We start from the raw sequence: 24277 nt of genomic DNA on the forward strand, positions 1-24277 counted from the left end.
TGCATTATTAGCTTTAAGAATGTTGATGGAGAAGTATAGAGAAGGTCAGAAGGAGTTGCTTTGTGTATGTCAGAGAAGTATTTGAGGGTGGTGCCGGACATGTTTGAGGACAGTGTGACAGCAGTGAAGTGTGCAGTAAGAACGACAGACTGGTTCAAGGTAAAGGTTGGACTGCATCAAGGATCGGCCCTGAGCCCTTTCTTGTTTGCAGTGTTGATGGACAAGTTGATGGACGAGTTCAGACAGGAGTCTCCATGGACTATGATGCTTGCGGATGATATTGTGATTTGTGGTGAGAGTAGGGAGCAGGTTTAGAAGAGGTGGAGGTACACGCTGGAGAGAAGGGGAATGAAAGTCAGTAGGAGTAAGACAGAGTACATGTGTGTGAATGAGAGGGAGGGCAGTGGAGTGGTGCGGTTGCAGGGAGAAGAGGTGGAGAAGGTGGAGAAGTTCAGGAGAAGCCGAAAGAAGAAGAAGAAGAAGAAAAAGAAGAAAAAGAAGAAGAAAGCATTTTTAAATCATGCAACAAAAATAGGGCAAAGAAGCCCCAGGACTGTTGAGCAGCCAGAATCCTGCATAAGACACAAATGTAACAACAGTACTGTATAAACAAATGCTTTATAAATGTATGTTAATATTGTCGAATTATTATTGACTTCCTATGCTCATTGCCATGAGCAGGAGCACTGTTTTTATTTAATAGCTGTTTATTTGTGTTTTTTTGTGAAACATTAGCCAAAAAAAAAGCACTGAACTAAAACAAGTCACAAAACACTCATTCTTCATCTGTCAGTATGACAGTAAACAAAGCAACATCAATCACGGCATGATTATGTGTTCAATTGAATCGCTTTAGACTAAATTTAAACACTAATATTAGCTGAATTTCTGAAGATGGTATACACTTGTTGAACACTTTATTAGGAGGATCTGTATACTGACCCATTAATGTAGTGATCTAATCAGCCAACCATGTGACATTGGTGCATAAAATCATGTCAGTGAACAGGGGTGGGGACACAATAAACGGCTAGATTTTTAGTCAGTGAATGCGGGTGACTAGGTGAGTGAGGACCCAAATGCAGGATGCGAGAAGGGGTTAGGTGAAAACAGGCTTTAATAAAATAGCACATTCAGTAATGGGGCAAAAACACAGTCCAAAAACAGTCCAGGGTTCAGAAACACAGGCACACAGGGCGATGCAGGGAGAACCAAAATCCAAAACATCCAAATAATCCAAAAAGCCAGCAAACAGAACAATATAGGCAGGGCAGAAACACAAACCAAAAACCAGTCCAGAGGTCAAAACCAAAACCAAAACAGAGTAGAACAGGGATCAGGATCAGGAGCAGGAGCCAGAGCAAGAACAGGAACACAAACAGGAACGGGTATCCAGAGCAGACAGAGTGGCAAGAATAATCCCAGGGACTAAATGAAGCCGGTGATATAATCTGGCCTCGAGCTAAAGTCTTGTATGTCCTTAAATACCGGGAGGCGTGGGGAAATGGCAAGATGGCTGCCACCCCGGAAGTGCGCGCCACAGAACCGTAAGTGCATGCTGTGTGGCCAGAAGATCCTGACAATCATGCAGACAGTGACATTTCAGGTAAAGGTCACATTAAAACATTAGAATAGGTTTGGAATTTTTATACCTGCTGATCGCTTTGGATTTTCACACACAGTTGTCTCTAGCATTTTTGGAATGTTGCAGTTAGGAAAACACATCTGGATGCCACTTAAAACAAATGCCTTTGCTTATGACAGGTCAATAGAGAATGGCCAGAGAGGTTTAAACTGCCTAAAACAGCCCAAAGATCCATGAAATTACTGAGCAACACAAGAAATTTGAGGATGGATTTGGACAGTCTACTATAATGGGTCAGGACCACAGGTTGCATTTAGTCACCTCTCACTACATACCTTAGCAATGATTAATTGTAATGGACGGACATTTGGTGCCGCCCAGATGAGGATGAGTTCCCTTTTGAGTCTGGTTCCTCTCAAAGTTACATCATTATGCCATTTTAGAGAGTTGCCACTAGCTTGTTCATTAGAGACAAACTTACGATTTTAAGGAACAAACTTATACATGCTTTTATAACCGATTTATATGTGTAAAGCTGCTTTGAGAAAATGTCCATTGTTAAAAGCGCTATACAAAAAAAATTAATTTAACTGAAACGATTTGAATTAAATTAAATCGAATTGAATTAAAAGTCTTATCTAAGTCAGATTACCAGACTGTAAAAAAATAATCTTAGAATGTACACGTTCAACCACAGGAGTCCGCCTGAGGCTATAGTAGGTTTAGACTTACCAAAGTTGGACAGTTGAAGACTGGAAAATTGTAGCCTGGTTTATTGAATATCTATTTTTGCTAAGGCACTCACATGGTAGAATGAGAATTTAGTGTTAAAATCATGAATCTATGCACAGAACTTACCTTGCGCCAACAGTCCTGGCTGGTGGAGGTGTCATAATGATGTTAGGAATGTGTTCTTGACGCACTTTGGGTCTTTTAATACCAATCAATCATCACTTGCATACAACAGACTATTTGAGTATTGTTGCTGAACAATGTGGATCCCTTCATGGCCACAATTTACAAGTGAATGCAAATGCTCAGTAAATATATATATATATATATATATATATATATCAACCACACATGCAAACTTGATTAGAATAGTTTAATTTTGCTACTAGATAATTAAAGGCCTCTGTGTTTGAAGAATTTGAAGTCAATGAATGCAACACAGAAACAAAAAAGCATCAACACAAAAACAAATCAGATATTTTCTGAGAATGTTTTGCAATATTTCCATAAGGAAGAACAGAAAACATTGTGGGCAGTGCATCTTGCAGCCTCAAAGATCTTTTACCTAAAGTTTAATTTAATCTTGTTTAATCTTGCATGAAATTGTACATGTTTACTTTGTCTTTATTTACATTTACATTTACATTTGTGGCATTTAGCAGACGCCCTTATCCAGAGCGACGTACAAAAGTGCCTTGAGTCTCTAGAATCGTCGCTTGAGGATAGCCAGGGATTTGGCTGTACAGACATCTAGGGGAAGTTCATTCCACCACCTCAGTGCCAGAACAGAAAAGAGCCTTGAAGTGTACTTACCTCTCATTTTGAGAGAAGGTGGTACCAGTCGAGCAGTGCTGGAGGATCTCAGACAACGTGGTGCAGTGTGAGATGTGATTAGGGACTCTGAGGTAAGATGGTGCTGGTCCATTTTTTGGCCTTGTAGGCAAGCATCAGTGTTTTGAATCTGATATGTGCAGCTACTGGAAGCCAGTAAAGGGAGCTCTGCAGTGGGGTGGTGTGGGAGAACTTGGGCAGATTGAACACAAGTCGTGCATCTGCGTTTTGGATCATTTGCAGTGGACAAATAGCGTTCAGGGGAAGACCTGCCAGCAGAGAGTTGCAGCAGTCGAATCTTGAAATGACAAGAGACTGTACAACCACCTGGGCAGCCTGTGTGGACAGAAATGGTTGAATCCTTCGGATGTTGTAGAGAAGAAATCGACAGGAACGAGCAACATTAGCGACATGTGAAAAGAAGGACAGTTCATTGTCCATAGTTACCCCAAGGTTACGAGCAGTGGCTGAAGAGGAGAGCAGAGAGTCATGGAGAGTTATTTGGAGATCTTGACTTGGAGATGAATCGCCTGGGATGACCAGCAGTTCTGTTTTGCTGGGGTTGAGTTTTAGTTGATGAGCACTCATCCATGAATATATGTCTGTCAAGCATGCCGAGATCCGAGCGGAAGCTGTGGGATCCAAGTTCCCTTGTTTCCTCCGACTTTTTAAAAACATTGATTATTTACTGGCAACAGATGTTTTAAAGCAGAATGGACGTTTGTAGAACCAAACACAACAGCATCATCAATAGTGGTAAAAAAAAATATACCGAATTGTAGGCCACTATGCTGGAGGGTGAAACTTTCAAGCAATAGATCCATGCAGCTGTGTCCAGTGAAATTCCTCTCCTAGATTTAGTGTGTATCCACAAAATATCATGAGCAGTGAGGCAAATATAAAATACAATCAAGTATGTAATGAAAGTGAACCAGATAATTTGCTTAGTTAGCCTTTTCTCCAGTGGTGGAGTGGCTATACTAAATTGTTTCTTGGTGTAATTAAGTGTATAGATTGGGTCTTGCTGATTTCATCTTGATTATTATTGTTGTGTTTAATTTGTTCTGTGAATCATAACAGAATGAAATATGAAATAATGGACAAACCGTATTTACATTGAATGCTTCTAATCATGTTAGCTAATCTTCTTACCAGACCCTGAACATGTTTGCACTAAAAGATTTGCTGTGTTGCTCTGTTAAAAATGTTAATCTCCAGAACCACATCAAATCATTAATAATGCAATCCAGATAGCTCAGTAATCCTGTAACAAAGAATGGGTTCCTAGCATTTTAAATGTCCAGTCATTTTTAATCTAGAAAACTGGACTTGTTACACTGTTGAAGTCATTTTATACTGAACTATAGAGAGCATCCTAATAAGCTTTCTTATTGTCTGATATTGGAACTACACATTCTCAGATCATTAGAACCTACAGAACAGGACAGCTGAAAATACTCTTTGGGGTGTTGCTAGCCACTATTAAAACCTCTAACTACAAACGCTGCATCTGTAAGGTTAGCAGCATTGCTCTGGCAGAATCTACTAGAGCATCTGTGCCATCAAAATCAGGCTCTGAAACCACTTTTACCCTGAGGCAATCAGACTCCTCAACACACTACTGCCTTCAAACACCCACCTGGACTAATCAAACCCTTCCCAAGACCTGCGATTATAGAAACATTACTGCACACCTGCATTCTTTGATTCTATTGGACATTTGCTGCTGGTATGAAGCACTTTCTTACTTGCTGCTACTCTATTCGTCACAGTTTGCAGAATGTATTCACTAGTTTCTTCGATCCATATCTGTCCTGTTGTCCTGTCTAGTTAGTTTACACTGTCTGTAATATTTATTTTCTTGTGTATTTATTGTGCACTGTTTCACTAATTTTTACACTGCAGTGTATTTTATTATTGCTTGATAATGCATGTTATCTTCATTCACACTGCTGGGAAAAAAAAATACACTGGATCTTCTGACATTCCACTGACTATTGAGCTACCAAAGTCCATTGATCTGCTATTAAGTTAATCATACGGAATGTGCTCTTAATAATGTCCTGAACATTACTGAGTCATTGAACAGACTTAATTTTTTTGTGAATTTATATACATGTTTAAAAAAAAAGAAGGATGCCTTGAAGACTGCATTATTGGGGTCAGAAATGTAGAGTTGCCACACTTGGCACTTTTATTCTCTATTCTCAGTGAATTTCCTCTGTATGCTTTTTCTTCTTTTGTAATAGACAGCCATCTGCCTTTTTCACAGTAGAATTGAGCCCAGGATCACATAATCTCAGTTCACACCGTCTTCTCTTGATAAACAGTAAAACACGGTCAGTTTTCTGCTCGCTTCCAATATCATTGAGCTCGCAGGTGGAGCCTGCATGTGCAACAGCCATATCTGCCCACCCTCCATGCAAACTCAATTAGATTTTATTTTAGATAGCTGCTTCTGATGGAAATTTGTGGTTTCTCCACATGCTGAGTGACAACTCAGAAAACAGATGTGCTAAGCTTTTATTTCATTCTGTTTCGTTGCTCTTTCTGTTCTTTTTTCCTTCCACCTACAGTCCATTTTACTCTTCTCTCAAAAGCTCTTTATTTGTCTTTTGTGCTTGTAGGAAAGCTGTAAGAGAAGTATATAAAAGCCAGCATGCTTACATGATTACATCTTTATCTTCCAAGTTATTATGGAGGCACCACAGTACAACATTGCCATCTTCTGGTTCTTTAGGTACTGTTTTGCAACATTTAGAGTAATTGGTACCTAATGAATTGAATTCACAGTACAAACCCATATCAGCCTTTTATACAGGGGGGGTCCAAAAGTCTGAGCCCACAATTTTATATATATTTCTTTTTTGAAATAAAAAATAAACAATGTTTGAAACATTTTAAACCATTAAGTAAATGTTTTCATATATTTGTATTTTTTTTTATATACAGTGGGTACGGAAAGTATTCAGACCCCCTTAAATTTTTCACTCTTTGTTATATCGCAGCCATTTGCTAAAATCATTTAGGTTCATTCTTCTTGGAGAATGCATAGCACCCCATACTGACAAAAAAACACAGAATTGTTGACATTGTTGCAGATTTATTAAAAAAGAAAAACTGAAATATAACATGGTCCTAAGTATTCATACCCTTTGCTCAGTATTTAGTAGAAGCCCCCTTTTGATCTAATACAGCTAGGAGTCTTTTTGGGAAAGATGCAACAAGTCTTTCACACCTGGATTTGGGGATCCTCTGCCATTCCTCCTTGCAGATCCTCTCCAGTTCTGTCAGGTTGGATGGTAAACGTTGGTGGACAGCCATTTTTAGGTCTCTCCAGAGATGCTCAATTGGGTTTAAGTCAGGGCTCTGGCTGGGCCATTCAAGAACAGTCACGGAGTTGTTGTGAAGCCACTCCTTCGTTATTTTAGCTGTGTGCTTAGGGTCATTGTCTTGTTGGAAGGTAAACCTTCGGCCCAGTCTGAGGTCCAGAGCACTCTGGAGAAGGTTTTTGTCCAGGATATCCCTGTACTTGGCCGCATTCATCTTTCCCTCGATTGCAACCAGTCGTCCTGTCCCTGCAGCTGAAAAACACCCCCACAGCATGATGCTGCCACCACCATGCTTCACTGTTGGGACTGTATTGGACAGGTGATGAGCAGTGCCTGGTTTTCTCCACACATACTGCTTAGAATTAAGGCCAAAAAGTTCTATTTTGGTCTCATCAGACCAGAGAATCTTATTTCTCACCATCTTGGAGTCCTTTAGGTGTTTTTTAGCAAACTCCATGCGGGCTTTCATGTGTCTTACACTGAGGAGAGGCTTCCGTCAGGCCACTCTGCAGTGATGGTTGACTTTCTACAACTTTCTCCCATCTCCTGACTGCATTTTTGGAGCTCAGCCACGGTGATCTTTGGGTTCTTCTTTACCTCTCTCACCAAGGCTCTTCTCCCCTGATAGCTCAGTTTGACCGGACGGCCAGCTCTAGGAAGGGTTCTGGTCGTCCCAAACGTCTTCCATTTGAGGATTATGGAGGCCACTGTGCTCTTAGGAACCTTAAGTGCAGCAGAAATCTTTTTGTAACCTTGGCCAGATCTGTGCCTTGCCACAATTCTGTCTCTGAGCTCTTCAGGCAGTTCCTTTGACCTCATGATTCTCTTTAGTATATAGTCTTATAGTAGTAGTGGCAATAATCCAAAGACACTAAGATTCAATTTTTCTGTTATTAAATTCAATTCTCAACATTTCTATAAAGAAAAACGAAAAAATGTTTAGACAATTACATTTCAGTCCTTAAATGCTAAATTACCAAAGCTTGTCAGTTTTAAGATCTGCATTACATTTTTAAAGTTCTTCAACACTATTATTCCACGCAAAGGTTTACATTTTAATCGAAGATAAAGTACCAGACCTATTGTTTAAAACAGAAATTGATAAGTTCAGTTGTTTAGCTGCAAACCAAGTCAACTCTGTAATCACATTATCTGCCTACAATTACATTTGCCTATGTTTTATTATCGACATACCATTATACTTCTTTTCATTTAGTGTAAACCTAGAGGCAGCCCACATGGACATAGAGAGAATGTAAGAAACTCTACATAGACAGTAAGTGGAGCTCAGAGCCAGGACCCTGCAGCTGTGAGGCACAAACTCTATTTTTTAGGACTCCATCTCAAGCATGGCAGCCATTAAAACTAGGATGGTTAGGAAAAACCCATGAAGCCAGACACTGCACTTTATGAAATACTACTAATCCAACACACTTGGACGAGATTTACCAACTGCTTGTCATTATAAAATTGACTGGAGTTACACTAATAAGCAGAGGGAATGCAAAAAAAACCCCCATCCTTCTCACCCAGTGAAGTGGAGCAGTTATCCTCACTTAGACCTTCAGGCACAGATGATCGTGGAATTATTGAGATTTAGCCTTGCATCCTTGTTCTCAGTAAGAAACAAATTAATGTTTTTCAAGGAGCCTTACATTCAGTGGTAGGTAAAGGACAAGTAAAATGCATCCTAAGTAAACAATATTAATTCGCAGCCGATAATGAAATACACACTATGGCCCCCTGTGACATAAATACACAAATACACACCGCACTAAAAATAAGCATTGGGAGTGTTTCTGTGTTAGTAAAAATAATGTAAGTGACATTTCAGCACATTGTTATGTACTTTGGACTATCTCAACTTTCTTATCAGCTCTAGATTACCCGAGAGGCACACAGAATTTATAGTCACTTGGCAGACACAGTAGTGCAGAAGCTAGCACTCACAGCTTCACAGTCCCTGATTCGAACCTGAGCTAGATATAATAAGCAGACTTGCACATTATTATATAAGTTGTTTTTGCTTTGTGAGTTTTGTGTGGGATTTTATGTAGCTCAGTGGTCTTCTTCTTTTTCTGTTTATTCTTCTTATCTTTTCTGTTTTACAAGTCACACTTCACTCCCTTCCTGAAATTGGAACACATTTCAAATCTACATCAATGGAATTCTCTACACTTAGGATGTGAAGTTATGAACACAAGCAATGCTCACAAATACATTATGTGTCATACAGGCAGTTTTAAAGAGGAAGGAAGAAAGTCAATCGAGGGAGACATAAATTCCATTGCAATAGACAATGTGATGATGGTTTAACTACAGAGCAGTGTGCATCTCCAAGCAGTCATTATTTTGTCTGTCATTACTTTGCAGCAGACTGTACTTGTGATTACAACCAACACTGTTCAAGGTGGAAGTGAGTTCTCACGCTGTCCCTGCTCACACGTCTGTTCATTAAATAGATGTGTTACAAAAAGAAACAATGAATGTTTCCTCATCTTTTTACCTTGCACATGCAAGAATTGTACAAATATCATTCTACCATAAGTCACCTAATGCATTTGAAAACTCGTTGATGGCCTCTGGATTGTGCTATGCTCTCCTTGGATGCTTTTAGCACCTCTAAGGTGTCAAAAGCATGGCTGAGTTTAGCAAAAAATCATTTATCCATGTGCTTTCATCGGGTAATATTTTGGAATTTTCCATTAAATTACCAGGAAATTTGTTCAGAAAAAATCTAATGCACTTTTAGTGTTTTTGATCCTGATCTTTGATACGAATAATGAGATAGCTTTTATGAGATTCTGTTAAGTAAAAAAGTAAACTCATTAATTTCATTAAAGATCAGGATCAAAACCACCAAAAGTGCATGAGATTCTTTGTTGTTAGATAGTCACTTTTGTGACTATATAAAGAAATCCTGAGTAAATCTTAGAAATGCAACAGAATTTAGTTATAAGTGGTTTAGAATATAATTTAGAGTAAAGTTTAGTGCACACATAATAATATTAATAATAATTATAACAACACAAAAATGTTCTGTACAAAACAATTTAAGACAAGGATTTTTGAATTGTGTCTGAGAACACAGTTTTACAGTGTTGTAACTGGTGCTGTAATTACAGAGAGCAACTGAAAATGTCATGGTTAAGAACAAAGGACTTTATGGGCAATCCTGAAGAAGTTTTAACAGCTGGCAACTTTATCACAGTTTTTTTTTTTTTTTTTTTTTTACATGAACCTGACTTCCAGTATGGTTGTTCAAAAAAGGAAGGATTGCATTAAAAAGCTGTGAAGACACCAAAAAAACGAAAAACAAATTCCCATTTTTGTTCCTCTGTGTCCGAAACTTTTTGTCTTACAGCTTTGATTTTGTAAAAATAAATCAATAAATATAATTATTGAGATAAAAGAAAAACCACAATAAGACGATGCTGAGGTATTCTGGATCACTCTGTTAGTAATTCATAGTAAGCATTGTATCAGACATGTTAAGTGATAATTGGTGGGGAATGTGCACTGTATATTGTACACATGAATTCAGAAACAGTAAATGTTGCTTCAGCCCAGCTTTAGGCACAAAAGAAGTGAGGCTGCATTGTGTCTGGAGTTGCAGATGGTCAGAAGAGTAAAGTAGCCAAACCGGATAAAAGATCAATTAGACCAATACTTGTCTGTACAATACAAGAAAATCATTTAGGACTGATGGAGTTTTAGCAATTTACTTTTAACCCATTTGTTTATACTCTAATTGTCTTAAAGTTAAATAGACAACACATAATGGCTAGTGATTTACTGGAGGTGTGCTCTTTTGTATTTATCAGTTACATCAGGCAACAGTGAGTCATCTATTGAGTCTGCTCATTCGCAGGTCTATATTAATAGCACTTTTTTTTGCTTGTTTGTCTGATTTATGGCCTGTGTTTTAACAGTATTCTGCAGAAATAAAGACACAGATAAATCAATTATATGGAGGACACAAATCATAAAATTATATACTTTGTAAACTATCAGAGCTGTTTTTTTATGTTAAATGTTCAGCTTTTTCAATTTGTATTTAGTAATTAGTAGGTCTATTCTAGTTTTGGTCCACTTGGTTATGAGAAAGAGAGAATCAATAATGCAGATTATGTTGCCTCATAAACTAGAAACATTCGCTCTCTGAGTGGGTACCTGATGTCATGTTAATTAAACACCTGCTGGAGATTTTAGACTCGCTTGTTAGACAGGGATCCCCACTACCAGATTTAAAAGTCCAACTAATAGAATATTATTTAGAAGAAAAGTGTTAATTTCAATAACGTTCCATAATCTTGTACAATCTTCACCAAGGCATTTTAGACTACCTTTTTGAGGCTGCTTACTTAGACACCTTATATAGTTACCTTTAATTTGTCTCCTGTTTATAGATTGGCACTTGATTACTGGTGTCATTACTATTCAAGCCTAGCACTAATGCATTATTCGTTATTGCCCCACTAAACTCGCTTATCTGTTTTTAAACCTGAATTGACATGTATATGGACATTCGGGGCAACCCAGATGAGGATGGGTTTCCTCTTGAGTCTAAAGCCTTCTTCTGTATGCCATCTCGGGGAGTTTTTCCGTGCCACAGTCACCACCGGCTTGCTCATCAGGGACAAACTTACTTATAAAAAACATATTCACTTTTAATCACCACATTATCTGTGTAAAGCTGCTTTGAGACAATGTTCATTGTTAAAAATGCTATACAACTAAAAATGAATTGAATAGTACATGTATGCATGTATAATCTAAATTTGTTATAGCCAGTCTCTCACCTAGCATTCACTCACTGTCTCTTCTTTGTGCTCTCTATCTACTTTTCTCAAAATAGACCAGCAAAATGTTCAGACGCACATGTATGAATAATCTAGGGCTGTCAAAATGAACACGTTAATAACGCATTAGCGCAAATTAATTTTAGCGGCACAAATGTTATTAACGTGCGATTAATGCAGCGCACATTTCTGTTTGACCATTTTTATAAAAAGAAATATAAATAAATAAATAAATAAATAAATAAATAAATATAAAAGAGGCAAAAAACCTTCACTGCAACATGCATTTAATCAAAAGAATTTTCTTTACAGAATTACATCGGTATTCAGGGACAGGCATTAAGCTGGTTTAAATCCTACCTGTCCAATCGTTACCATTTCGTAGATTTAAATGGAGAGCTATCCAGGATAATGCTAGTAAATTATGGCGTGCCACAAGGGTCAGTTCTGGGACCCCTGCTTTTTACAATATACATGCTTCCATTAGGAAATATTATTAGAAGGCATGGAATTAGCTTCCATTGTTATGCTGATGATACCCAGCTATATATTTCATCCAAACCAGGCGATACAGCTCAATTAGCTCGCATAACTGAGTGTGTTGAAGAAATAAGAGATTGGATGACCCATAACTTTCTGCTATTAAATTCTGATAAAACGGAGATTTTGCTCATCGGCCCAAAAAATAGTACACAGAAGCTCCAGCATCTCAGCCTGCATTTAGACGGTTGTTCTGTAACTACTAGTTCAACGGTAAAAGACCTGGGAGTTATTTTAGACAGCAACTTATCTTTCAAAAATCACATCAATCAAGTTACAAAAACAGCCTTCTTTCACCTTAGAAATATTTCTAAGCTAAGAAATATGTTATCTATATCTGATGCAGAGAAGCTCGTCCATGCGTTTATGACCTCTAGAATAGACTACTGTAATGCATTACTAGGTGGATGTCCTGCATCATTAATAAACAAGCTTCAGTTAGTTCAGAATGCCGCAGCAAGAGTTCTTACTAGGTCAAGAAAATACGATCATATAACCCCAATCTTATCGTCCCTACATTGGCTTCCTATTAAGTTTCGAATAGACTACAAACTACTGCTACTCACTTATAAAGCACTAAATGGTTTGGCTCCCATGTATCTATCCAGTCTCTTAACACGCTACAATCCGTCACGCTCCCTGAGATCTCAAAACTCTGGGCTTCTAGTAGTTCCTAGAATAGCAAAGTCCACTAAAGGCGGTAGAGCATTTTCACATTTAGCTCCTAAACTCTGGAATAGTCTTCCTGACAGTGTTCGGGGCTCAGATACACTCTCCCAGTTTAAGTGTAGATTAAAAACATATCTTTTTAGCAAAGCCTACACATAACACACATCACACACATCACATCATAACCTTGTGCTCCAGAACATCTGATCACATGCACATTATCAACTTGTGCTGTTAATATCATGAACAGCAGCTACGCTAATTCCTCTCCACTGCTTCTCTTTCTCTCCCCATCCCGAGGCATCCTGAGGTTTGGCCAGCTCCAGTCACGTCCCACCTCGTGAAGATTATGGACCTATGGATGATCATGGAGAAGTAGATGCCGAGTGTTTAAAGGCCCTGGCATGGAGAAGCTGATGCTGGATCTATGATGATCACAAATTGTTCTGTATTGTTGAAAGATTTATGACCAAACTTTTGATGTCACCCATATGAGGATGGGTTCCCCTTTGAGTCTGGTTCCTCTCAAGGTTTCTTCCTCATATCATCTAAGGGAGTTTTTCCTTGCCACTGTCGCCACGGCTTGCTCATCAGGGACAAACGCACACCATTCACCTTCACTGTTGTTTTCTGTAAAGCTGCTTTGAGACAATGTCTGTTGTGAAAAGCGCTATACAAATAAACTTGACTTGACTTGACTTGACTCTTTACTCATATATAAATTAAAAAAAAAAAATTCACCGTAATTGTTTTAATCACTAAACATTTAATTTACTGATGCGCCAAGTCTCAAATCAAGCACCAGAATCCGGCATGATGCACACATCCGGCAATTACAACCGCTCCTGTGTAAACATAGCAAAAGTTGCCTTGGTGTCCTGATGATTTACATTACATTAGTGATTTGAAACACTATAATTTAAAACATATACAAGAGTATTTGAATATCTGAAAATGAAAACAGGCTTGCATAAGTAAATTTCTCAGTGCAAAGAAAGAGAAGTAATGGGAACCTGGTATTTCTATGTTCTTTTTTATGTGTCTAATAGACATGAACAAGTTCTTTAAGAAAACATCTATGACCTTTGAAACATGTTTAGTTTTAGTAGATTTGCATAAAGCATCCATAGTTGTCCATGCCCATAAAGTATGAAAAGTATTAATTTAATGTACTTTTAAAACAGATAAAAATGTGCAATTAAGTTGTGATTAATCATGAGTTAACTGATGACAATCGTGCGATTAATCGCAATTAAATATTTTAATCGATTGACAACTTCGAAATAAACATTTATCCCTTACATTTTCTAATTTGGTCAAAATGAACAATCCAAAACATAGCATACTTCATCCTTTTGCTGATTTTCAGTAACTGTTTTATCCTAGTGTGGACTCTGGGGAGATTTGGATGTGAAGTGAGACATTATGCTGGATATAATGCAAGTCCATTGCAGGGCACAGTCCACAAACACACTCAGACACTCACAGCACCTAGGGGCAAATTATTCATTTACTGCCAGAACCATGGCACCACTTCCTCACTATACCCATTTACCCCTGATTTATTGGAAAATAGCCTTAATCAAACTGGATGTGTTTTAATGTATTGCATGATTTAGAAAATGTATTTTTTTTTAATCTATTATAAGTCTTATAATAACTTATTTTATAAATCAAATCTTAAAAACCTATATTTTATTCACAATAAAGCAAAGAAAAAATGACATGTTTACACTTAGGAAATTTATTTATTTATTTATTTATTTATTTTTTAATGAAAGTTTGAATTTGATAGCTGCAAAAAAGTAGGAAAAGAGACAACAAACAGCTGGACGAAGATTTTGCAACTAATTAGGTTAATTGGCAGCAGGTCAGAAACAAGAGTGGATGTTAAAAGAGTATCTTAGAGAGCATCTCAGAAGGAAAGATGTGCAGAGGTTCACCAATCTCAGAATAATGTTTCTCAATCTAAAATTGCGAAGACTTTAAATATCTCACTTTAAATATCCCATGCATATTATCAGGAGAAATCTCTGTGCACACGGAACAATGGCAGAAATCAGTATTAACACTGCATTTGAAACAGCCATGATTTTGTAATGGGAATTACTGCATTGACTCAGTATCACCTCCAAAAATCAGTTGATGTCGCCATGTCATTCACAAATGCAGGTTAAAGCACTATCATGCAAAAAAGAAGCTACATGTGATCCAGAACCAACATCATCTTCACTGAGTCACAACTTTACAATTTTAATTTAAAAACGTGCTGAGACAAAGTGAAAAAAAAAAAAAAAAAAAAAAAAAAAAAAAAAAAAAAAAAAAACTTTCTTTCAGCTTCTCCCGTTAGGGGTCGTGGAAAATTGTTCTATAATCGGACTAATTGTAATTTTGAATTATTTTTGGAAACCAGGTACACTGTGTCCTACGGACTATAAAGGAGAGGGTGCTCAGTTTAAAACCCTGCATATCTAATGCTATATGGGGTGCACCAGTTGAAAGATTTGGCACATAATGAAATGAAAAACACGACATAGAGGTCTGCTGAATTTTTAGGCAGCTAGAATCCTGTATCTAGTGGGACAACATTTCGCCCTGAAAACTCCAGCAACTGGTCTCAATTTTTAACTTAAAATGGTACATTTCCTCAATTTAACCATTGTTTTCTATGTACTATTGTAAAGAAAATATAGGTTTATGAAATTTGCAAATCATTACATTCTGGCATTGGGTTTATATAAATACTGCATGAATCTATGTTAGCATGATCAAGTTATTATTTGCTTGCATTTATGCACATTAGTTTGCCATGAGCAGGATCATGATGCATCTGAAGGGTTTTTCTATACATATTGTTTATATTGATTACAATTGACATGCATCTAAGTTATAGATACTTACAGATATTTTATATTTGCTGAAAGCATTTTCTTGGCCCCTGCTTGCCTGAGGCACCAGACTCCTATTTAATGAGGGTTGGGAGATGATTTGAGGTTTGCAGGAAAGTTCCCAGCACACAGAGGTGACACTGTGCTGACTGTGACCTCTCATTCTCTAATGAGGGAGCTGAAAACGGAAGGACAAAGAACAGCGTCCTTCCACAAAACCTGACAGCTGGTGAGGTCGCCCTGGAATAACAGAGTGAAAAAAAATCAAACACTTGTCCTAACCACAAGGAGAGCACAGACGTTTGAATCAAACCCCTGAATTTTAGACAAACTGACTGCCATTTTACCGCAACAAACCAGAGGCAGCACATGAATGCATTGGTTTATTTATTGTTTTGGTTCCATGACAGCAGTTGTGGTCTTTTTTCTTTTTATAGTAAAAGATATCATAACCAACCATTATAAAAATTATCACCCAACCCCCTTTCAGTACAATTACATTTGTCATGCCATACATGAAAATATTGAATAAAAGGACCAGCTTCATGTTTTACATTCATTCATTTATTTTCTCCCGCTTATCCGTAATTCGGGTCGCGGGGGCAGCAGTCTAAGCAGGCCCCCGCCTTCGACTGCTGCCCAATCCTCACAGCACCGTCCCTTATGGTCCCTCCTGCAGGTGGTGAGCCCACGGGAACATGTTTTACATTACAGATGAATATAGGCATTCAACTCTGTTGTACTGTACAATAAATTGGATAATTTCTTATTGTACTGCAAGTTTCACTGCAATTAAACTTTGAAAATAAAACTGTTTTATTTAAGCAGATTACAGTCATGTTTTTCATTGATTTATTTATTTATTTTTAAATATGAGGAAATAATAAATGAGAGGAAAAAATGGCAAAGTGTTTCATTTTATTAATATTATATTTGGTATAATAACATTATTTATTGTCAGCACACGTCCCTCAATGAAGTTTTAAATGTTGCCACCTCTGATTTGAAGTATAAACTGAGAAAAGGTTTGGCTTCACCAGTCTGGCTTCACCAGTAGGTGGAGCCAGAAATCACATTTAAATGGCATTCTTTTTTTCTTTTTTTTTACTGGTTTATTTATTTACTTGTCTTGGTTTATTTCAAGTGTTTAAAAAGAAAAAGAAAAAACGTTTACAGATGTTCTAAAAAAGAAATGATGAATATTATTAGTGTTTTTAACGTGGCACCTTAATAATAGCATGTCTACCAAATATATCTATCTAAAAAATAATGCAGGATTTAGACTTCAAGGCGTTTTAAAGAAAGACAGAGAAACCTGTGTAGATCAATGCTTCCCAATCCTGGTCCTGAAGAACCACAATGAAGCACACTGCAACTCAGCAAGGAGTGTCCATTAGTTAGGAAAAACAAACAGATGAAGAGATGAGGTATCTCAAGATCAGGGATGGGTACTAGCAGGTCGGGATGGGCGTGTGCACCATCTTCCAGGTTCTCAATCAAACAGGCTTATCCAATAGAAGGACTCGGTGGGCGTGTCGCGCTACACACGCTTCTCACGCGTCCATTCGGACCAAGTTAAAACTCAGTGCGCGCTCGCGAGTGGCACGACGATGGCACGGGTGGATCCCGAATCGCGCGCTCGGGGGTTTCCAAACTTTTCCTAACCAGTGTTTCTTTCCAGACGTGGATTGTATAAAAGAGGGTTATTCATTCGTTTCTGAATCAATCAAGCGCATCTACTGTGATTGATAATGGAACTCTGTATAGGGCTTGTTTTCTTGTCCTTGGTGGCAGGTTGTTATGGACGCCACGCCGGCGCGCACGGACTGTCTTACGCGCACAAAACGGAGCTCTCCGAGGACTCGATCCTTGTAGCGAACAACAGGATACGCGTTCCCTTCGGGAGATCGGTTTTCATTGATCCTATCAACGATTTGGTGATTGAAGTACAGCCGGGAGACAAGTGCAGCTTAATAGTCTTGGATAATGATCCGCTGACCCAAAGACCTGGACATCTTTCACCCAAAAAGTTCCCATGTGAATTCGGACCCAATGATGTGAAATACTCGCATTTGGGCTCCAGGAGCCCCAACGCGGACAGAGTGAGGCTGCAGCTCAGGTACGACACTCAGACTGAAACGGTCATCATCCCGTTCATGCTGGAGATAGAGGTCCTTTTCACCCAGTTGGAGATAGTTACTAAAAATATGCCTCTCACTGTAGATAAACTTCATGGCATTAGCAATTCAATTGACAGAAGAATCCTGGAATTTACATATGATAGAAACTCTGAGAAATGTGAGGTCACATCACTGGCTGCAAGCAGTTCACTCCCTAGATATGGTGAACTTAGTGATAAATTGGAGAAAACGATAGACTGTGATGCTTTTCTCCGAGCAGATATTCGCTACAAGCACACTTCTATACAAAAGTCTCCAAACCGGGATTATATTCCGATGGTCGTGGAACTGAGAAACAAAGAAAATAATCTACTGAAGCAAGAATTCTTTCATATCATGACCCGCATAAGAGAAGGTGTGCAAAACAGTCCTCCCAAACCCAGCTTTCTAGCCATGATGATGATGGAGATTGACCAGTTTGTTATGACTGCTTTAACTTCTGACATGTTGGCTGCAGAGGACACTGAATCCAATCCAGATGATCTTATTTTCAACATCACCACCCCCTTCTCGTTCGAGGAGGGTTACATTGTGAGTACAGATGATAGAAATTTACCAATAACATCTTTTTATCAGCGAGATATAAAAGACCTGAAGATTGCATACAAGCCCCCAAGTATGGATTCAGATACTGAGAGAATAATTCAGATTGAATTTGAAGTTTTGGACACAGATGGTGGAGTTTCCGAGCCATTTGCTTTTATGATCGTTATAAAGCCAATGAACACACTAGCACCAGTGGTGACTAAAAATGGAGGGCAGCTTCTCTATGAGGGTCAGTCCAGACATTTGTTCACTCAGAACAATTTAGAAATCAGCGATGAAGACAACCTGGATAGTGTACGGATAACTGTTGTAAATGGTCTCCGTCATGGTGATCTCACCATTCTTGGCTCCAGCACGAAGTATTTCACACCCGCTGATTTGCAAGTTGGTATTGTTGTCTACCAACATGATGGCAGTGACACATACAGCGATAACATCATTTTCAGAATGACAGATGGCAAGAATGAAGTGGAGTTTTTGTTCCCTATTACGATTGTTCCGACTGACGATGAGCCCCCCATTATAAATGCTAACACAGGACTGGTGGTCTTTAAAAACCAAATGATTCCCATTTCACCCCTAATGCTTAGTGCAGCTGATATTGACTCTGAAGATTCCACCATTAAGTTCACTATCGATCCTCCACTCTCAACTATTGGTGATGTGCTGCTAAGGCAGTCTGAGGCTCCAGAAGATCCATCCTCATGGAAATTCAACATGGAAGATGGGCTTTATGAGAAAGCTGTGAGAGAATGGTTACAAAAAGACATTACAGATGGGAAACTTTTTTACAGGCACACAGGGCCCCACATCACAGAGGCTGTCACTGATCGGTTTATCTTTAAAGCTCAGGATGACGCTGATCCTCCAAACCAATCAGATGAGAACACCTTCTTCATTAGGATTCTCCCTATTGACGATGTTCCACCTGAACTTTTTCCTGGCACATCTTTACAGATTACTGTCCATGAGTATCAGGTGACTAGTCTTAACAAGACTGTTCTTCGTTACACTGATTTGGATTCTGATGACAGAGATCTGAAATACACAATAATTCAGCCACCAACAGACACAGATGAAAATCATCCTGTCAGATTTGGGTCAGTAGTTTTAACAGAGCAGCCTCACACTGAGGTAAGCGAGTTCACTCAAGCACAAGTGAACCATCATAAGATTTCCTACAGCCCACCAGATATAGAACTGGGCATCACAGCCCATGTTTCACAGTTCCATTTCATTGTTGAAGACACTGCTGGGAACAGTGTAAAAGGGATTTTCACCATATTGGTGCAACCTGTAAACAACAAACCCCCAGAGATAACTAACACTGGCTTCACAGTCTTTGAGCGAGGAATACATATGATTACAAATGCTGAGCTTGATACTACTGACCTTGATACAGATCGTAAACAGATTTCCTTTACTCTAATTCAGAGTCCGCAACATGGTCAGGTCCAGTTAAGCTTTGCTGATTTAATTAAAGACAGCACTTTCAGCTTAGCAGATATCTCAGAAGGCAGAATCTCTTATGTCCACAATGGGGATGAGACAACCAACGATGCTTTTAAACTCGATGTCAGTGATGGTGTCCATGTTGTACCAATTACAGTAAAAATAATAGTGAAGCCAATTGATGATGAAATGCCAACTTTGACTCTCCCAGCGGGAACTCTTGGTTCTCACCTGTCTCTCTTGGAAAATGGTGCTACTGAAATAACAGTCAGTGTTATCCAGGGGAAAGATGAAGACACAGATGACCTGAGATTGACCTTTATTGTTGAGGATGCCCCTGCATATGGAGAGATCTTGGTGAATGGACTTCCTTCTAACATGTTCACCCAAGCTGATATAATTAATGGTTTGGTGAGATATGCCCATACAGGTGGTGAGATTGGGTTTTCCTCAAAAGAGGACATGTTTAACTTAACCCTTAGTGACATGTCAGATGAGTGGGCTGTAGGAGGAAATACAATTACTGGAGTGTCTGTTCATGTTACCATTCTCCCGGTGGACAACAAGGCCCCTGTGGTAACAGTGGTACCTACATTTAATGTCACTGAAGGAAACAAAAACATAATTGGAGGCCACCAAATCATTGTTAAGGATGCAGATACACTCACTGAAGATATCTTGTGTACTATCATTGTCCAGCCGAATTCAGGTTATATGGAGAACATCTCTCCAGCACCAGGTTCTGAGAAGTCCCGGTCTGGCACAGCCATTAGTGCTTTTAGTATTACAGACATCATTGATGGCCATATCTGCTATGTCCAAAGCATGCATAGAAGAGTTGAACCAGTTGAGGATAGATTTACATTCAGTTGCTCAGATGGTGTTAACTTTTCAGAGAGACAAATTTTCCCAATTGTAATTATCCCTACTAATGATGAGAAGCCAGAAATATTTATGAGAGAATTTGTGGTGATGGAGGGTATGAATGTCATCATTGACACACCTATATTGACTGGAGTTGATGCTGATATTCCGGTTGAAGATTTAACATTTATCATTACACAGCCACCAAAACATGGTTTTATTTTTGACCAGCTAATCACTGGCTCGCTCCCAGTTACTAACTTTACTGTGGAGCAAATCAGGGAAGCTTCTAGCATCATTTATGAGCATGATGATTCTGAGAGCACAGAGGACCAATTTAATGTGATTCTCACTGATGGAAAACATAATGTTGAAGGTACTGTAATGATTATGATTATTGCTGTTGATGATGAGACTCCAAGATTGGCTATTAACGATGGTTTGGAAGTTGAAATTGGGGAGACAAAAGAAATAAATAATAAAATTCTGAAGGCGACTGATTTAGACTCAGAAGATAGCACACTTACCTTTATACTTCGATATGGTCCAGGTCAAGGCATTCTACAGAGAAAAACAGAACATGGGTTTTTTGAGAACATCACAGTTGGGATGAACTTCACACAGATGGAACTGGACAATGGTTATGTTCTCTATACTCACAATGGACAAGAAGGTATTCGTGACATTATAAAGTTTGATGTAACCGATGGTCATAACCCACTAATTGACAGATATTTCTACATATCTGTGAGCAACATTGACAGGGTGTTTCCTGAAGTTATTAGCAAAGGGGTATCCCTGAAAGAAGGTGGAAGTGTGATGCTTACCACTGACCTACTCAGTACAAGTGATCTCAATAGCCCAGATGAAAACCTTGTCTTCACTATCACCAGAGCCCCAGTAAGGGGACATTTGGAAAGCACTGACACTCCTGGAATGCCAATCGTGTCTTTCACTCAACTTCAGCTGGCTGGAAGTAAAATCTACTATATACACTCTTCAGATGATGAAATAAAGATGGACAGTTTTGAGTTTGAGGTCACTGATGGATATAACCCTGTTTTCCGCACCTTTCGTGTATCGATAGTTGATGTTGACAATAAAAAACCTGTCCTGACAGTACATGAGCTCTTGGTTTCAGAAGGACATTCAAAACTTATCACACCATTTGAGCTGACTGTAGAAGATCAGGATACAGCAGAGGAATTTCTGAAGTTCACCATCACTCAGTTGCCTATCCACGGTAAACTGCTCTTTAACAACAGCCATCCAGTTACTACCTTCACGAAACATGACCTGAATGAAAACCTAATCAGTTACAAGCATGATGGCACAGAGTCGACTCAGGACAGCTTTTCTTTTACTGTCACTGATGGAACACACACTGATTTTTATGTATTTCCTGATACAGTGTTTGAAACTCGTAGGCCTCAAGTCATGAAAATTACTATTTCATCAATAGACAATGGTGTACCACAAATTGTGGTGAACAAAGGTGTTCAAACGTTGAAGGTCTTGCCAATAAGCCACCTAGGCTATCCTATCACTAGCAAGGTGCTGAAGGCAGAAGACAGGGACAGCATCCCAGACACCCTGGTTTTTTACATCACCACACAACCAGAGCATGGCTACCTGATCAACCTTCAGAAGGGGAATGATTCCATCATTACATTCACTCAAGGTAAAGTCACATACAATATATAATTGTTCAGCTTGTATTTATTTGTCTCACTGTGTTTTTAGGCAATGATGCTGTGTGTAAATCTTGTTTATATCTGATATGCAGAGATAAGATAAGATAAGATAAGATAAGATAAGATAAGATAAGATAAGATAAGATAAGATAAGATATACCTTTATTTGTCCCACAGTGGGGAAATTTCTTTGTTACAGCAGCAAAGGAAAGAAATAAAAATGTGTGTGTTATTAAATGTGTTAATTCAAGACTAAGGTTTTGCCTTTTGTAATATCTATTACATAGATAATGTGTATATCACAATAGGAATAGAAATAAAAATAGAAAGGAAAAATAAGTTGTTAAAAAAAAAAACAGGTATAGCTGTAAAACTTGAGTTATAATCAGAGTTCTATATTATTGAAATATAAACAGTGTTGAAAGAAAAAAGTGTAAATATGTTTAGGGCCACAAATAATATTTTGCAAGGTAATTCACTAATGCTTTTGTGGCCCAGTCTACAATTTAATCCCGCCCACCACCCAAACAATGCTCCAAAATCTATTGAAAACTTTCCCGGAAGAGTGGAGTTTATTATAACAGCAAAGCAGGGACTAAATAAGGAGTGAAATGTCCAAAAAACACATATAAGTATGACGGTCAAGTGTCTATATATCAATGCAATGTTTGTGTTAAAATTAGGGTTTTGTGATGATATACATCCTTTGTATTGTTTTTTTTTTTTCAATAAAGAAAGAAATAACTGATTATTATTAAATTAGATTAGATTAAAATATATTAGATTAGAAGTTTGAAATAACTGTGCATGAAAATATGATTATTTAGAAGTACCAAAAAAACTTGGAAAACCTTCCTTTTTAAAGGAGAAATCATAGGCAGTGGTTGCCTTCAAGGTTATCGATGGTTACATCAGTGTGTCTTTGAAGGAGGGAATGTGGTTTTAGAGGACAATGCAATGGGGCTTGATTGCAAACCAGAGACTCACTCCTTCAGAATCAATCATTTAAGAGACTGTCATTCACATTTTTTCTGTGAAACTTTATGAATGCAGATCTAATCACTGATTGAATGAAGGCATTAAGGAAACCAATTAGATTTTTTAAATATATTTTCATATGTACAGTAAATTTAAATAAAATTTCTATACAAAAAAACTAAAATGATTCCTTTAAACAATAAGTGAAAATGTAAATGTGTGTGAGCTCTTTTGAGAAAACATTGAATATTCACAATTTTTTTCTTTAGTGTGCATTATGTAAATTCAGCATTTTTAAACAATCATTTTTTAATATAACTGATGATCTATGCAAGTCTAGTGCTTTTTCTGTTAATACTTAAAGGCAAAACACTTAACAAACACGGAACATTAACTTTTAACCATTAACCACAATGAATTGTCTGTGTTAGCCCTAGGGTTAAAACGTGATGGGACAATTGGAGCATTTACTTATTTAAATAATTAATTATGCATATTTCCCTCAGAACACAATGAATTTGTAGCTTTGAGAAGGAATCTTGGTATTGATTCTTTTTAGACTTTGCCTTAAATTAATGGGCAAAAAGAATTATAAATACTTACTTTATTGTAAATATGTTTGAAATATGTTGTTTTGAAATATGTTCTTACAGAAAGTGAGTTTCTTAACACCAAAACAAACACACTTTTCACATTTCACTGCTTAAGCTTTTGCAAATGTAAACAAGCTTCATCTGGAGCACTCAGTTCTTTGTACATTGAGTTCATTCATTTTTGATTTGCAAAAGAAAAACAAAATGTGAATTACGATGCCTTAAATATCATAATACCTTTTTTTTTATTATTAAAAGCAGAAAAAGGAGAAAACTTTACTATTTCTGAACACACACAAACACAAAAAAGAAATGTATTATTCTTTAGTACACAATGTGTAGTAATCAAAATCTCATAATACCAAATATGATCAATGACCTTAAGTGAACAATATTTTCAATCTAAAATCCTAACCTGTAATTAAAAAGTGAATTTTAAATATTTATAAATAATGTGATACAAACTAGAGTAACATTTAGAGATCACAGAAAGTTTAGTAGAACCATTTAGCCATTTTAAGTCAAAGCTATAGTTATAAAAAAGGCATTGGAACTGAGAAATATATTATTGGAGTTGTTTTAGCCATTAAC

At 37.8% G+C, this 24277-nt stretch overlaps 1 protein-coding gene across 1 annotated transcript in view; it reads left to right on the forward strand.

The window, feature by feature from the left end:
* The first annotated feature begins 16962 nt into the window (after nucleotides 1-16962).
* Nucleotides 16963-24277, forward strand: part of frem2a (FRAS1 related extracellular matrix 2a) — a 65442-nt gene continuing 58127 nt past the window's right edge. The window contains exon 1 of the mRNA XM_083568284.1: nucleotides 16963-22102. Within this exon, the coding sequence (XP_083424410.1) occupies nucleotides 17131-22102 (4972 nt within the window). The 5' untranslated portion in view covers nucleotides 16963-17130. The remainder of the gene's footprint in view (nucleotides 22103-24277) is intronic.

The sequence above is a fragment of the Silurus aristotelis genome (genome assembly GCF_946808225.1).
Source record: "Silurus aristotelis genome assembly, chromosome: 18".
Taxonomy (NCBI): Eukaryota; Metazoa; Chordata; class Actinopteri; order Siluriformes; family Siluridae; genus Silurus; species Silurus aristotelis.